The sequence below is a fragment of the Ovis canadensis genome, chromosome 13 (genome assembly GCF_042477335.2).
Source record: "Ovis canadensis isolate MfBH-ARS-UI-01 breed Bighorn chromosome 13, ARS-UI_OviCan_v2, whole genome shotgun sequence".
NCBI lineage: Eukaryota > Metazoa > Chordata > Mammalia > Artiodactyla > Bovidae > Ovis > Ovis canadensis.
The window spans coordinates 16,821,287-16,836,269 of record NC_091257.1 but is presented as its reverse complement, the minus strand read 5'-3'; the positions used below and the strand labels follow the sequence as shown (position 1 = coordinate 16,836,269).

The 14,983-nt window shown below is 39.0% G+C and overlaps 1 protein-coding gene across 3 annotated transcripts in view; it reads right to left on the bottom strand.

Annotated features, from left to right (window-relative positions):
• The window catches only part of PLCB1 (phospholipase C beta 1), an 877,017-nt gene that overhangs the window by 88,545 nt on the left and 773,489 nt on the right, over positions 1 to 14,983 (bottom strand). For 2 of the 3 annotated variants that reach the window (XM_069546383.1, XM_069546384.1), the window contains one exon: positions 4,950 to 5,076. The exons of the other annotated variant lie outside the window; for it this stretch is intronic. In XM_069546383.1, the coding sequence (XP_069402484.1) occupies positions 4,981 to 5,076 (96 nt within the window). In that variant the 3' untranslated portion in view covers positions 4,950 to 4,980. The remainder of the gene's footprint in view (positions 1 to 4,949; positions 5,077 to 14,983) is intronic. 3 annotated transcript variants of the gene reach the window in all.

Here is a 14,983-nt window from a genome sequence, read left to right as displayed (position 1 = left end):
CTGGTTCCAAATAGGAAAAGAAGTACGTCAAGGCTGTATATTGTCACCCTGCTTGTGTAACTTATATGCAGAGTACATCATGAGAAACGCTGGACTGGAAGAAGCCCAAGCTGGAATCAAGACTGCCGGGAGAAATATCAATAACCTCAGATATGCAGATGATACAACCCTTATGGCAGAAAGTGAAGAGGAACTAAAAAGCCTCTTGATGAAAGTGAAAGAGGAGAGGGAAAAAGTTGGCCTAAAGCTCAACATTCAGAAAATGAAGATCATGGCATCTGGTCCCATCACTTCATGGGAAATAGATAGGGAAACAGTGGAAACAGTGTCAGACTTTATCTTTTGGGGCTCCAAAATCACTGCAGATGGTGACTGCAGCCATGAAATTAAAAGACGCTTACTCCTTGGAAGAAAAGTTATGACCAACCTAGATAGCATATTGAAAAGCAGAGACATTACTTTGCCGACTAAGGTCCGTCTAGTCAAGGCTATGGTTTTTCCTGTGGTCATGTATGGATGTGAGATTTGGCCTGTGAAGAAGGCTGAGTGCTGAAGAATTGATACTTTTGAACTGTGGTGTTGGAGAAGACTCTTGAGAGTCCCTTGGACTGCAAGGAGATGCAACCAGTCCATTCTGAAGGAGATTAGCCCTGGGATTTCTTTGGAAGGAATGATGCTAAAGCTGAAACTCCAGTACTTTGGCCACCTCATGAGAAGAGTTGACTCATTGGAAAAGACTCTGATGCTGGGAGGGATTGGGGGCAGGAGAAGGGGACGACCGAGGATGAGATGGCTGGATGGCATCACGGAGTCTATGGATGTGAGTCTGATTGAACTCCGGGAGATGGTGATGAACAGGGAGGCCTGGCATGCTGCGATTCATGGAGTCGCAGAGAGTCGGACACGACTGAGCGACTGAACTGAACTGAACTTATTTATTTTTGTTTTCATTATTATTATTATTTAAATTGATCATTTTATAACTCTACCTAAAGGTTAATGCATACATACAATGAGAAAACATCCTTTTTTGTTTTTAATCTTGCCCTATTTAGTGGTTTATATTTATTTTAAAAAAATAGTTAACAGGGTTAAAAAAATTATTAACCTGGTCAGCTTCACCTATTAGTCTTTAGTTGATAACAAGAAATATATTTGTTATCCCTGAAGGTTTGTGTTCACAAATTAAAAGATGTGAAATTTCAAGTGTTTATATGATGAATATTCTTCGGATCAATTTCATAGCAAAAAAACTCATTCCTTTCCAGCAAATGTGTGATAGTTTTAGGTACTATTACTTTTCATTATTCATTTTGTTTTTAACTCTAGTCTATCAATGGAGATACATTTAAGGTGAAGAAGGAACATTTAGGGAAATATTAAACTTGGTCCTGAGAGACTTAGGTAGGTTGATAAGAAGCCCAAGGAAAAAGGGTTCTGGGGCTCTCAAGGGAGAGAAAAGGACATAGTTTTTTTCTACATTCACTCACCTTAGTCACATAGATATTTCTTTTTTTTCTTCTTTAAGCCAAGAGCTTATGATTACACAGCAAAACAACTCATCTTGCTCGAGGGTATGTTTTTCCTTAAACTCTGTACCAATGATTAGATCACAATAATATATTCTGCTTGAGGACATGTTTCTCCTTCTTAAGAAAGTGAAGTCGCTCAGTAGTGTCCTACTCTTCGAGACCACATGGACTGTATGTAGCCTACCAGGCTCCTCTGTCCACGGGATTTTCCAGGCAAGAGTATTGGAGTGGGTTGCCATTTTCTTCTCCAGGGGATCTTGCCAACCCAGGGACTGAACCCGGGTCTCCCGCCTTGTAGGCTTTTACCATCTGAGCCGCCAGGGAAGTCCTTCTTAAGAACCTTCCGACTAATCCTGTCATCTTAAAATGTAAATTGTAGAAGTAGATCTAGTAAGACCTTTACAAACTTGAGACATTCTTTTGATTTATTGTTAATAACTAATAGAAAAAATATAGAACTCCCTTGCAAAGGCTAGTGACAGGGCACTCTCCGTTCCCCTCTGATATCCGTGTTGGAAGCTTCCTCTGTCCTCTTTCACTAACAAAACTTCTGCCACACAAAAGCTCTGAGAGGTCAAGCCTGGTCCTTGATCCTGAAGTTAAATCTTCTTCAGAGACCATGAATCTGATATTCTTCACAGTAAGCTATCAGTACAAAATATACTTTCCATATACTGCTATAAAAGAAGAAAATTTTGCTCTTTTCCAAACAGAAAAAGTGTGGTTGTTTTAAATTTTAGCAATGAGATCTATTTTTCTATGGAAAGTATGAAATTGGCTTATTTTTATGTTGCCTTTTTATATGTGGGAAGCTAAAGGGGTCAAACTATGTGATTAGATAATTTTTTAATGTCCAAGTATTGTGGGAATCTCTCTCTCTTTTGAAAATAATTATTGTTGCTAAGCAGGAAGCTCACATTCTGAAGGGAAATCAAATTGTGAACCAGCCATTACAAGTCTGATGGAGCACAGTGACAACACTGTAACCTTTAAGTCTCTATTGCATTTGTTTTGAAAGACAAAACCTAAGTCATGTGTCTGTGATTCACTGCCATTCTGAGAGAATTCAATACTCTACCTGGGGTATTAAATGTTTCACAATAACTCAAAAATACCAGGACCAGCAAGTGCAACAAAAAAGCAATCCAATGCTTATAATAAATGACTTTAAAGGCAGCCTAAACATTGAAAACCCAGTGAGGAAGACTTCTTAAAGGTCTCCCAGACACCTTCCTGGGGAAATCTATTTACCCCTCCTACACCCCATCTTCCAATGTGAACTTTATCACAAGGTCACTTGTCATCACTGCTGGGAGGACATGGACAGAATTCATAGCCACGCTATGGTTTGACTCCCAAATAACATTCTCTGCCTCTCTAGTGTCACAGTCAATCAGTTCAGTAGCTCAGTCATGTCTGACTCTTTGCAACCCCATGGACTGCAGCATGCCAGGCTTCCCTGTCCATCACCAACTCCCAGAGTTTACTCAAACTCATGTCCATTGAGTCGGTGATGCCATCCAATCATCTCATCCCCAGTCATCCCCTTCTCCTCCTGCCTTCAATCTTTCCCAGCATCAGGATCTTTTCAAATGAGTCAGCTCTTCTCATCAGGTGGCCGAAGTATTGGAGTTTCAGCTTCAACATCAGTCCTTCCAATGAATATTCAGGACTGATTTCCTTTAGGATGAACTGGTTGGATCTCCTTACAGTCCAAAGGGCTCTCAAGAATCTTCTCCAACAACACAGTTCAAAAGCATCAATTCTTTGGCGCTCAGCTTTCTTTATAGTTCAACTCTCACACCCATACATGACTACTGGAAAAACCATAGCCTTGACTAGATGGACCTTTGTTGGCAAAGTAATGTCTCTGATTTTGAATATGCTGTCTAGGTTGGTCATAGCTTTTCTTCCAAGGAGCAAGTGTCTGTTAATTTCATGGCTGCAGTCATCATCTGCAGTGATTTCAGAGCCCCCCAAAATAAAGTCTGCCATTGTTTCTCCATCTATTTGCCATGAAGTGATGGGACCAGATGCCATGATCTTCGTTTTCTGAATGTTGCGCTTCAAGCCAAGCTTTTCGCTCTCCTCTCTCACTTTCATCAAGAGGCTCTTTAGTTCCTCTTCCCTTCCTGCCATAAGGGTGGGGTCATCTGCATGTCTGAGGTTACTGATATTCATACAGTCACAGTCAATAGTACAAAATAAAAAGATATCAAAGGCTCAGACTCTCGATTCGGCCAAAAATTAAAACACGATAGAACATCATGAAGGCAGCTTAAAGCTTTTCCTTCCAGGTGCTTCTGCCAGAAGCATTAGATCCCTGCTATTCAAATGTGGTCCTGGAGATGCAGCAGCCAGGGTACCAATGGGAGTGAGTCAGAAATACACATCTCAGATCCCATCCAGACCTCCTGAATCAGAATCTGCATTTTTTTATTAGGACCTCCAGGTAATTCATGATGCTCTGAGCTACAGCATCACTGTATGTGGCAATTGATGTAGAGGATGACCAAAAACTTATACCTCTTTCTCAGTAAAATAGCTGTTTCTCACTAATTCCTCAACATGTTTCTAAACTGCACTGCTTCACAGATCAACAAGTACTTTAAGACAAAACTATTATAAATCTCACTACAAATCTATTTTCAACACATCAGAATAGAAGTTTGCTTTCTCTGTGATCATAACAAAGCCTCTTTTATCCCTGAAATGCACACCTGTTGCAATGGCATACTTCATTTTCTTATTAGCAAATAGATATCATTATATATTTCCTCTAGCAAGTTAAAGTCCTCTTTAATTTTCAAGCTTCAGTTTGTTCCAACTAGAAGTTCCTGGCCCAAGCTCCCTATTGGTGAGAGAGTTATAAGAGTTCTTGATTCTAAAGAATCAGTAAATCCTGAGATATCCTCTTAAGTCAAAGTACCATGCAGGGATACAACGACTTTTACTGGAGTTTTAAAAGGAGAGGTGTGATGAATTGAGTGGAGTGAGTCAAGAAGATTTTCTCAGAGTTAATTTAACCCCATTGGATTTTAAGGTCATAAGACTGGAAACCAGTGCTTTGAGAAGGAGGAATTTAAAACATGTTTCAAAAGTGGAAATAATAGTGTGAGCGTAGGAAAGATCAAGGACAAAGGGGGAGCCCGTATTGCAAAGAGAAAAACAAAAAGATGACAGAAGACAGCAATATGGAAGAAAGGAATTTACGACAGAAGAGAGAACAGTGAGGAAGCGGTAAACACCCAAGGAAGACAGGCGAAGATGAGAGACACAGCACCCACCCGACCACGGCAGGAAAGTGGTGAGAGTGTAGAGTGCGGAGCAGAGGTGCAGGGCCACGCACAGCGCCTGTAACCCGGACGGCCAATCGCCATCCTTCTCTTGAAAGTGCCCCCTCCCATCGTGTCCTACCTGGCCGGAAGGACACCGGTCTCACTGGTCATCACTTGAGAGCTTGAGGGTTGGGGGGAGTAAAGTTGGGGGAAACAGAGGGATCCTCATGGCAAGTTTCCGACAAGAATGAGGAGGAACCGTCCCCCTGTGTGGGAAAAAAAGCGAGGCTGTCATTTTTGTGACACTGCAACTGATTTCTGAGTCATCTGCTGTTTCAAATTCTCTGTCTGGGAGCTCTGTTGGAGTGCCTTCTAGAATGGAGATTTAAAACCTCCAGTGCCTTTATGCTTCAACACTTCTGTCACAGATGCAATGGAATAGGCCGTGGAATTTCCTTTGGTTCTTCCCTCCCTTTGTAGGAATTAGATATTAAATATGATCACAACTACTGTTTTTGAGAAATTCTCCATCAAAGTCCACTACTGTCGAGAAACCCAAGAAAAGACTGCACTGAGTCCCAGAGAGTAGTTGAACAATACAGTCCAGTGAGTCTTCGCTTAACAGCTATACATTTAGGGACTATACTTGCCTCTGGAAAAGACAGAACTGTTTTTTAATATGCAAAATTAGTTTCGTTATCCATCAGCATAAGTTGAATTAAAAAATTAAGTATTGAGCACCAGCTGTGAGCCAGGCATTGTTCCTAGATGCCTAGAACTCAAGAGGAGCAGTGAGGCAAAGCCCTGCCCCCATGGAGCTTACTTTCTAATGAAGAGAAACCCATACTGAGTAACAAGAAAGAAATCGGTGACCTAAAGAGAGGTAATAAATGCTATGAAAACCAGAAAGTGCAGCAGAATAAAGGAGAGAGGCGATGCCAGGGATGGGAGAGTGGACAGGGAGCGTAAACTTAAAGTGGTCACGGAAGGCCTCTTTGAAAAGACAGATTTGAGCCAAGACTTGAAAGACAGGGGACAGTTATCCAAGCAGACATGTGAGAAACGAATATTCTTGGCAGAAAGAACCTGTGCAGTAGTCCCAGGTGGAATTGGCCTGGCTTGTTGGGGCCCAGCAAGGAGCCCAGGATGGCCTGAGCAGAGAGGAGGTCAGTCAGGAGAAGCAGGGCTGCAGCTAAGCGGGCTCAGATCACGTCACACCTTGTTGACTCTGATTCTGAGATATACGGGGAGCTGTGCAAGGGTCTTGCAGAGTGGTCTGGTTTGTGTTCCCAGAGGGTGACTCTGGCTGCTGTGCTGGGAACTGGCTGTGACTGGGCACACATGGAAGCAGGAAGACCCCTTAGGAGGTTATTAAGAAATCCTGGGGAGAGACGGCAGTGACTTTGCACTGGATGATTGATCTGCAGTTGGTAGCTTAATGATTATAAACATGTCCTAACTGATTTTATAATATTTTTCAAGTCCTAGGGTTATTTTCACTCCATCAAAAACAGAGACTCCAAAAAAAGTTAAGACTTGAAACAGCTTATTATATATTTCCCCAAACCTAGTGAAATCATTTTCAACCAAAGCTAGAAGACAACATATTTATTTTTTATTTGTCACCAAATATATTACATGCTGTGACTACTATCTTAAATGTGATTTTTCCATGTCTTAGCATAATTAGCTAGGTCAAAATCTGTTCTGATGCCCAAATGATTAGGCACACTAAGCTTCCCCCTACGTGCATCAAGTTGTATATGTGTGTGAGAAATGGCCATAAAAAGTACGTAGTGGAAAATCCATCCAAACTATCAGAAACATGATAAACTGTTTAACTATTCTATTGTAGAGTCAGAAAAAGTTAAAACCAATTCTATTGATAAAACTCTTTGAAATATAAAATATTATTCGTCTCGGTTTAAATTACAAATCAAAGATCTTGTCAAATTCAAAGATTTTTCTCAGCAAATGATTATAATAAATGTAGGAGCTTGTGTCAATTGATTTTTGTTGACAGGGAATGTATAAGCAGGACTCTAAGTGGTAGGTAGATTTGTTACATTAATTTGGCCTTAATACGTGGGAAATAGAGTTCTAGTTTCTTGTTCTGAGAAATTGCTTTCCTATCTGAACAGAAACTTTCTTCAGCATGTGCCCTTTTGCACTAGCCTTTTCTCTAGTTCCACATACCACTTCATCAAAAATTTCAAAGCACTAACACAATTCCTTTTGGAACTTCTACAAATAAATACTTCTCTTGGATTGAGTTTGGCCATTCTCACCCTGAAAATGTTGAAGGTCATAGAAAGATCAGATATTAGTATCCTGAGATCAATTAAATTTTACATTTAATAGTCTATTTGATTATTTTTACTATGCTAGTTATATCAGAGCAGGCCTTTAAAAACAAACTAGAGCTAAATTAGGAACAAAATATCTAATGACTGTTGGCAAAATTCATGTAAATCATGCACAGTGATAGGCACACAGCGTAGAAATAAAAGTAAATCCAAAAGGTTCTGTGGGCCATCCATGGTTTTGGACTTCTGGTTTATGGCAGGTGGGTAAAAGAAAGTCAGTGGGGTTGAAGTCCATCTCATCCTGTTCCTGATGCTAAACTCAGTGCCTGTTGAGAAGACTCAACCCCACCAATATAAATGTTATCTGTTCCAGCAGGTGTTGAGTGTTGTCTTCGGATCCACTTTCCTCCATCCATTACACCCATCACCACACTCCCACACATTTTCTCATCCTTAGGAAAGGAAAATAAGGACAAAGGAAGGGAAAAGAAAGGTAATAGGGTGGAGGAAAAGGGGAGTACTCAATGGTGCCCAGGAGAATCTCAGTTTCAAATCTGTTTAAATCTCAAACTCAGTTGTCTTGTAGGGGCCAACCTGGGGAATGCCCTGCAGGTCTGAGGAGAGGGTTCCTTTCAGTTCTAGAAATGTGTTTCCATGTTGGATCCCTGTAATCATATAATACAATCTTTAAAGAAAGAAAAATTGAATAAGAAAAGTGCTGATTTAAAAATGATAGTGAGATGGTTTCATCCTGGCTTCAACCTGGCTAAGCTGGACATATGCCAGGGTTTCCTTTCTGTATGTTCCCAGTTAAGAGTGGGTTGGAGGGCTGATGAGAAAGGCAACAGCCACTTAACAACACGCATGCCTTGTTGCTGATCTGTTGACGTGTACTGGGGTGAAGCAGCTACTGGGCCTGTAACCACTTTCCCTCCTGCTTGGGTCTTGCTTCAGTTGTTCTGACTCCTAGGCCCGCTAGGTGTGTGTGTGCACGTGTGTATTCAACCCTGTGGCAGAATTTCAGCTTCTGCAGGTTATCCCGGTGGCCAGGCCCCACTGTGGTCTTCTCTTCCAGACTTCCTGCCAGCAAGGGCCCAACATTAGATTGAGAGATGGCCTTGTGGAGACTGCACAGCCAGCCCCCACAATTACATGAGCCAATCCCCTGTAACACTTACACATAACCTCCTACTGGCTCTGCTTCTCTAGTTGAACCCCAACTGATACAGATGCTCATATGATGTCCAAACTGATACTAAATCTGATGCATTTTAGAAACACTATATGGAAAATTTCTATTTCTAGTAATGGTTAGGTTATTTGGACCATTATTCTCATTGAAAAACAACTAGAAAAGCTGAATTTGATATTAACACTATATTCTTTATATATTAACACTATATTCTTTAAAGAAACTAAGAATCACAAAAATTTAAGGAAGGCCTAAATTCCAAGGGATGTCAAAACCTATATAGGTAATTAGCAGGGAAGTTGCTTTTTTCCTAAGGGGCTTTTGCTACTGTTGGAAATTTTGAATTCATCTTTTGACAGCCTTCTAGGATAAGGACAAAATTCAAAGAAAGCCTGTGGCTTGCAGGAATGAGGAATCTCAGAGGAAACCTTTCCTACAATAAGCCAGATATACAAATCATAGATTTGAAAATAAACCAAATAGAATTTGTAGAATTAAATGAAATACAAAAGCTATGATTAATGGAGTGGATGAGTGAAATAGCAGTATAAACAAAGAATTAGGGAATTAGAAAAAGGACCAGAGATAAAACTGTCCACAGCACAAAGGATGGAAAATACTAGAAAGAGTTAAAAAAAAGGAGACAGACTAAGAAGGTCCATTCTATCTTATATGTAAATAATGTGATGGAAGGAATTTTTTAGAATATGTATCAGAAATCATTTTACTGACATGATAGCTGAGCTCTTACAGGACTAGTGAAAGCTATCCATCCAGCCACCTCAAATGCTTACATAGACACATTAAAGGCATGTGCATAAAACATAAAGAAAATTATATAAAACATAAAAAAAATCTAAATGCATGCAAAGGAGGAAAAATACAGGTTATCACCAAAAGAATTACACTAAGATTTATAGTTAACTTCTTAGTAACAGGAGCAACTGGAGGAATCTTATTTTCAATGTGCTAAAAGAAAATAACTGCCAACCTAAAATTTTATGCCCAGTGAAAATTTTATACCCAGTGAAAGCTGCAGAATGAAGGTAAAATAAAGTCATTAACACAGAGAAATGAAAACAAACAACAACAACAACAAAACCAAGGGGTTTACCATGAGTAGACTCTATGAAAGGAACTTCTAAAGGACGTGGCAGATAATGATCCCAAATGGATGATCTGAGACACACGTATCCAGCTAAGAAGTTTGTGAATATAAAGATAAATCTAAATGAATGCTGCCTATATGACACGAAACAATAATGTCTTGTGGGTGTAGAAATCAATATAATGAAATTTCAAAAATAAATCAAGAGGAGACAAATGGAGTTTAAAACACTGCTTTAATGTTTGAATATTGCCCAAAGGAAGTAAAGCATGATTAAGCTTTACTTTACAGAAAATAATGAATAGCTGTATATATTTTTAAAAGTCATTTCTTCACATTGATAAAAATGAAATGAAAATTTCTTCCAACTAGAAAAATTAAAAAACCAAACCAATGGATGGATCATCCAGTACTTGACAAAAAGTAGAACTGATAAGCAGCCAGTTTGCACTCTTTGGCCTGGCTTTTACGAGAGGGCCCAATGAATGCTGGCAGAGAGAACGCACATCTCTCCAGAGGATCAGAGAAGGCACAAATGAATCATGGAATATAGGAGCATCTACTTTAAATCCCTAAATTGGTCTCTCTCTGAACACTGGGAAGGCAGACTGAAATAACTGCATGTAGGTTTCTACCTCAGGGCCCAGTGGTGGGTCTGACAAGACTAACTTCACCCAGAGGGATGAGTCACTCACCCTGTTACAAAGATGTCAGAGGAGAAATGAGGAAAATCAGTCTATATTCCCCTGGTGAAGGGGTGTGTGTGTGTGTGGGGGGGACAACAGTAGCTACATGATGAAATGTTCTTTGGGTAGAAATTAAAATGCCCTAAAGCTTCCTGGAATTCTGTCTTGCTGATGAGCTAAATTAAAACAGAAAACCTGTGTTCTAAGAAGCATCAAAAACAAATTAAGTGTCAGAGAAAAAGTAAATTACACATTTATCGACTTTTATGAGGTTATGGAGATGGTTCATGAAAAAGTCCCCTGAAAAGATGATTTTTCTCATAATGATAGCCCATAGCTGCAAAATGATCAATAGACATTGGAGGAATCACAGCAGATTCAGGGCAACTCCTGATTAATAATGCTTCAACAAGTTAAACTAAATCTCTTTGAAGTGTTCAAGAAAAAGGCAGATATCTTTTTCAGAATGAATCAGTTCTGAGTCACATGCAATAGAGGTGTTATTTCTTTGCACTGGCAGTTGGGTCCTTGAGTTGTTTCTAACACTGTTTGTACACATAAGCCCTTTCCTGCTGACTTTGGCAAACCCAAGTATGGAAATCCCAAGGAAACCAGTTATGTCACTGAGTTGAAAGACTGGTTAGGGTTTATTGCATTCATCTTAAGAATTCTGAAGGTATAGATTTCAGGAAGAGAACACTTTGAACAAATCTGAGAACAGCAGACATTCAAAGACTGAATCAGATACCTGGCTGCAAATAATCATGCAGTTGAGCATTTCTCCGGCTTCCCTGGTGGCTCAGAGGTTAAAGCGTCTGCCTGCAATGTGGGAGACCTGGGTTCGATCCCTGGGTAGGGAAGATCCCCTGGAGAAGGAAATGGCAACCCACTCCAGTATTCTTGCCTGGAGAATCCCATGGACGGAGGAGCCTGATGGGCTACAGTCCTTGGGGTTGCAAAAAGTCAGACATTACTGAGAGACTTCACTTTGAGCATTTCTCCAGAATTTAGAACTCCATTGACAAGGAGCTGAGTATTCTCTCTTAAGAACTTAATAAATTTCCATGGGATTTACATATAGGAATGTACAATATAATGTTATACCCAATTGAGAGCCAAAATGTTTATCTATTGTATAAGTTGCCTCTAAGGATCATTTACTTCCAGTTTCCTCAACTCTCTCAAAAATTACATACAAAAGAAACAGACTTATTGAATCTCCTTTTAAATGTGAAAAAATGGATTCTACACATAAGCTTTCACACTGGGCGGGGGCAGAGGAAGCTTGCTAAATTTGGTCCCCTACCAAATACATATCAGCAGGATGAAAGTTCTTGCCCATGAATGGAAATGAAATGGATTTTTAACCTGGTTTTGACTGAGGCACCTTATTCTGTTCTGTTGTGCAATGGTAAACATGTTTGGAACTTGAATTGATCCTTCAAGATCATAAGTACATGGTTGAATAAAAGGCTATATTTTCAATTAATCTACATCTGTTAACTAGCTCTAAATCTAGCCGGAATTCCTTGCCTCTGAAGAATGGTTGTTTTTGAGCAACTGGATTTTCAAATTTCTTTGGTTAAAAAAAAAATTTATACTTGTTAGTCCACTTTTAAAGGAACTATTTGGTTACCAAACACTTGGAAAATCACACAGATCATGACTGCGGTTCAGGAAAACTGCAAATAGCGGCACTAGGAGAGAAATAGGAATGGAAACAGAGCACCTTCCTTGTTTACGTGGAGGTTAAGAACAGGAAAAACATGATCACAATCATTAGAATAAGTGGATGAAGAGGAAGAAAATGATTATAGTCAACAGTACGGCAAAAGACATTAATGAATGGGAAGAAATATGATGCCATGTGGTGTATGATTTGCTCTAAGTGAAAGATTAGCCTTTCCAGGTTTCTAATTAAAAATTGCTTATCCCACCTGAAAAAAACACTTGAAGGAGGAACTTTATTCTCTTCGGCAACTTCTGGCAAAGTTTGTCATCTTTCCTCTTCATAAAATTCAGTTCAGTTCAGTCGCTCAGTTGTGTCCAACTCTTTGAGACCCCATGGACTGCAGCAAGCCAGACTTCCCTGGCCATCACCAACTCCTGGAGCTTGCTCAAACTCACGTCCATCGAATTGGATTCATAAAATTGCAGCTATCTTACTATTACCTACTACATTGTCAACTCAATTTCCTTGTCCAACTTTGAGTGATGAAACAGTTTATAAATTTCTACATGTCGTAAAATCACCCTGTCTTCTCATCTTTCTGACTGAATGGAACTCAGTCAATTAACCTTTCTCTTAGACACTGTTGGTCACTTTCATTTCCTTGAGTTGCCTCTCTTTCTATTTCATTTCTACTTTTGTTAGTGTCCCTCATATCTATGTCAGGTTTTAAAGGCCATTCCAATACCAGATGTGAAGAGGGATTATTTCAAAGCCAGTGCCATTCTATTTTTGGTCCACATCCAGCAGTTACATGAGCAAGGAGGACTGCTCTTCTGGCCTGGCCTTTCACCTGCTCGGTTTGCCATCCTGTGTTTTGGTCCTCCATTTGACAGGCACTTGACCTTATTGTTTTATTCCACTGTTTATTAGTGCTCCTGGTCATGGTCATTTCCCTTTATTAGTCACTGTGTCCTACAATATTAAAAATCATGGTTTCTTATTACAGTATGGTTCCAAAGCACATGTCATGCTTTCAAAGCACAAAATTTTTAGGCCCTGAAGAACACTTCTCAATAAATGCTTTAGTTTGCCATAGAACCAATGATCTTCAAGGGCAACCTTCAAATCCAGACACAACAGGATGGTCATTAAGAGCAACCTCATGAGTGAAAAGCAAAGAGAAACCATGATGGTACCTATTTGCAATAAAAAATAAAGACAACAGAATGACTAAAAATTCATAAACACTTCAGATCTCTTTCTCAGGGGCCAATAAAGAAATGGAAACTTGCTATACATGTGGTAGGACACCCACAGTTAATTACCTACCCAACTGGTGTCTCTCCTCTTAACAAGAAAACATCAGTTTTGTTCAGGAGCCTAGTGAGAGTGGAACTGAGGAGAAAGTGAACTTCCTCTCCCCTTCTGAGTAAGTTCTAATTACTTTAAGCCTATCGTGAAAATTACACTCTCCTGCTTGTAATTAGTTTAGGAATGGGCATATGACACAATTCTAGCCAATGAGGGGAGGCCTATTGAGGAGATTTAGGAAGTTTTCTTCAAACCTGTAATCAGTTACAAGATGAAGACTATTTGCCTTTGAATAGTTTTATGTAAGGTTGTAATGCATGGAGCTATGGCAGCTATCTTGTAACTGTGGGTTTGCAGCCTGGGGATGAAAGGCAACAATATAAGATAACACAGTGAAAATTCTGAAAAGACTCTGATTCTTGATGAGGTTATTCAACCACTAAATTAACTATTCCTGAACTTTCACCACCTTTGAACTTCCAGTAATGTGATTTACTAAACATTATTGCTTAATCCAGTTTTAACTGGGTTTTCTGTAAAGTTGCTGCTGTATGCACACTGACTGATATATTATCCAACAGTTATTTGGTCTAATGTTTGGTTATATTAATGAAGACATTTACTACTGAAGTTGATTTTAATCATGGTGAACCAGAGCAGTAACATAAAACTTTTGTAGGGTTATTTATACTGAGATTTATGTAACTTAAACACATTTGTGATTGCATTTTATTTATGAGTAAAGTGGGCTTCTGAGGCGGTACTAGTGGTAAAGAATCTGCCTGCCAGTGCAGGAGGCACAAGAGATGGATTTGATCCCTGAATCAGAAAGATCCCCTGGAGTATGAAATGGCAACCCACTCCAGTATTCTTGCCTGCAAAATTCCATAGGCAGAGGTATGCAAAGAGTTGGACATGACTGAGTGCGCGCGCGCACGCACATACATACACACACACACACACACACACACGTAGAGCAGTTGACATTTTTGGACAAAAATGAAAGTGAAGCAAAACTATATGGGAATAACAATGTTTTCCAAGGGAGATTTTTTAGAAATATAAAAACTGGCTAGTGAAATATCAATCTTAAGCTAAGTATATCATACAAGTATACAAAGTAATGACAAACTGGAATTCAGACAACATGGATTGAAAATGTATGCATTTGAATATATCACTGGGGACTCATTATTGTTTAAGGCATTTCTGAAATTTCAGTTGAACTTTGATCTTTTGTTCCAAATACTTGCAGTTCATGGGGTTGCAAGGAGTTGAACACACCTTAGCAACTGAACAAAAACATAAATATTTTTAAATATAAATTTTAAACATAAAACATAAATATTCATAAACCTCTTGATTATGCATTAGTAAGGTGGAATACATTTTAACATAATTTTAGACATTGCAATGCTCTCTATTTAGGATTGATTTTATTTTTTAAATGCTCAAATGTTTGGAGCAAGAGATCCAGGTTTGACTGAAATTTCAGAAACACCTTAACAATAATGATTCCATAGTTATATATTCAAATACATACATTTTCAATCCTTGTTGTCTGAAAGAGTATTAAATTGTATATTTATATAAAAATATAAAAATTAACAGCATGCCTCAAATTATTAATTCTTGGATTTTCCTCACAGTTAGAGAATCTATATTCCCAAGTCAAAAAACTTTGAATTAGCAACATTAAATAAAAGTTCTGTCCAACAAGTATGAAAGGATAAGATCAGAAACAATGACAAAAATGTATTAGTATTTTAAATTAGCCACAAGAAACCTTTACAAAGCACATTGATGAATGGACTATACAACAAAACAAAAGTGACACTTGATCTTTGTAGGTACTTAACAGCAGAGCCTGTTAAAGAAGGTATTTTAAATTGTAGATG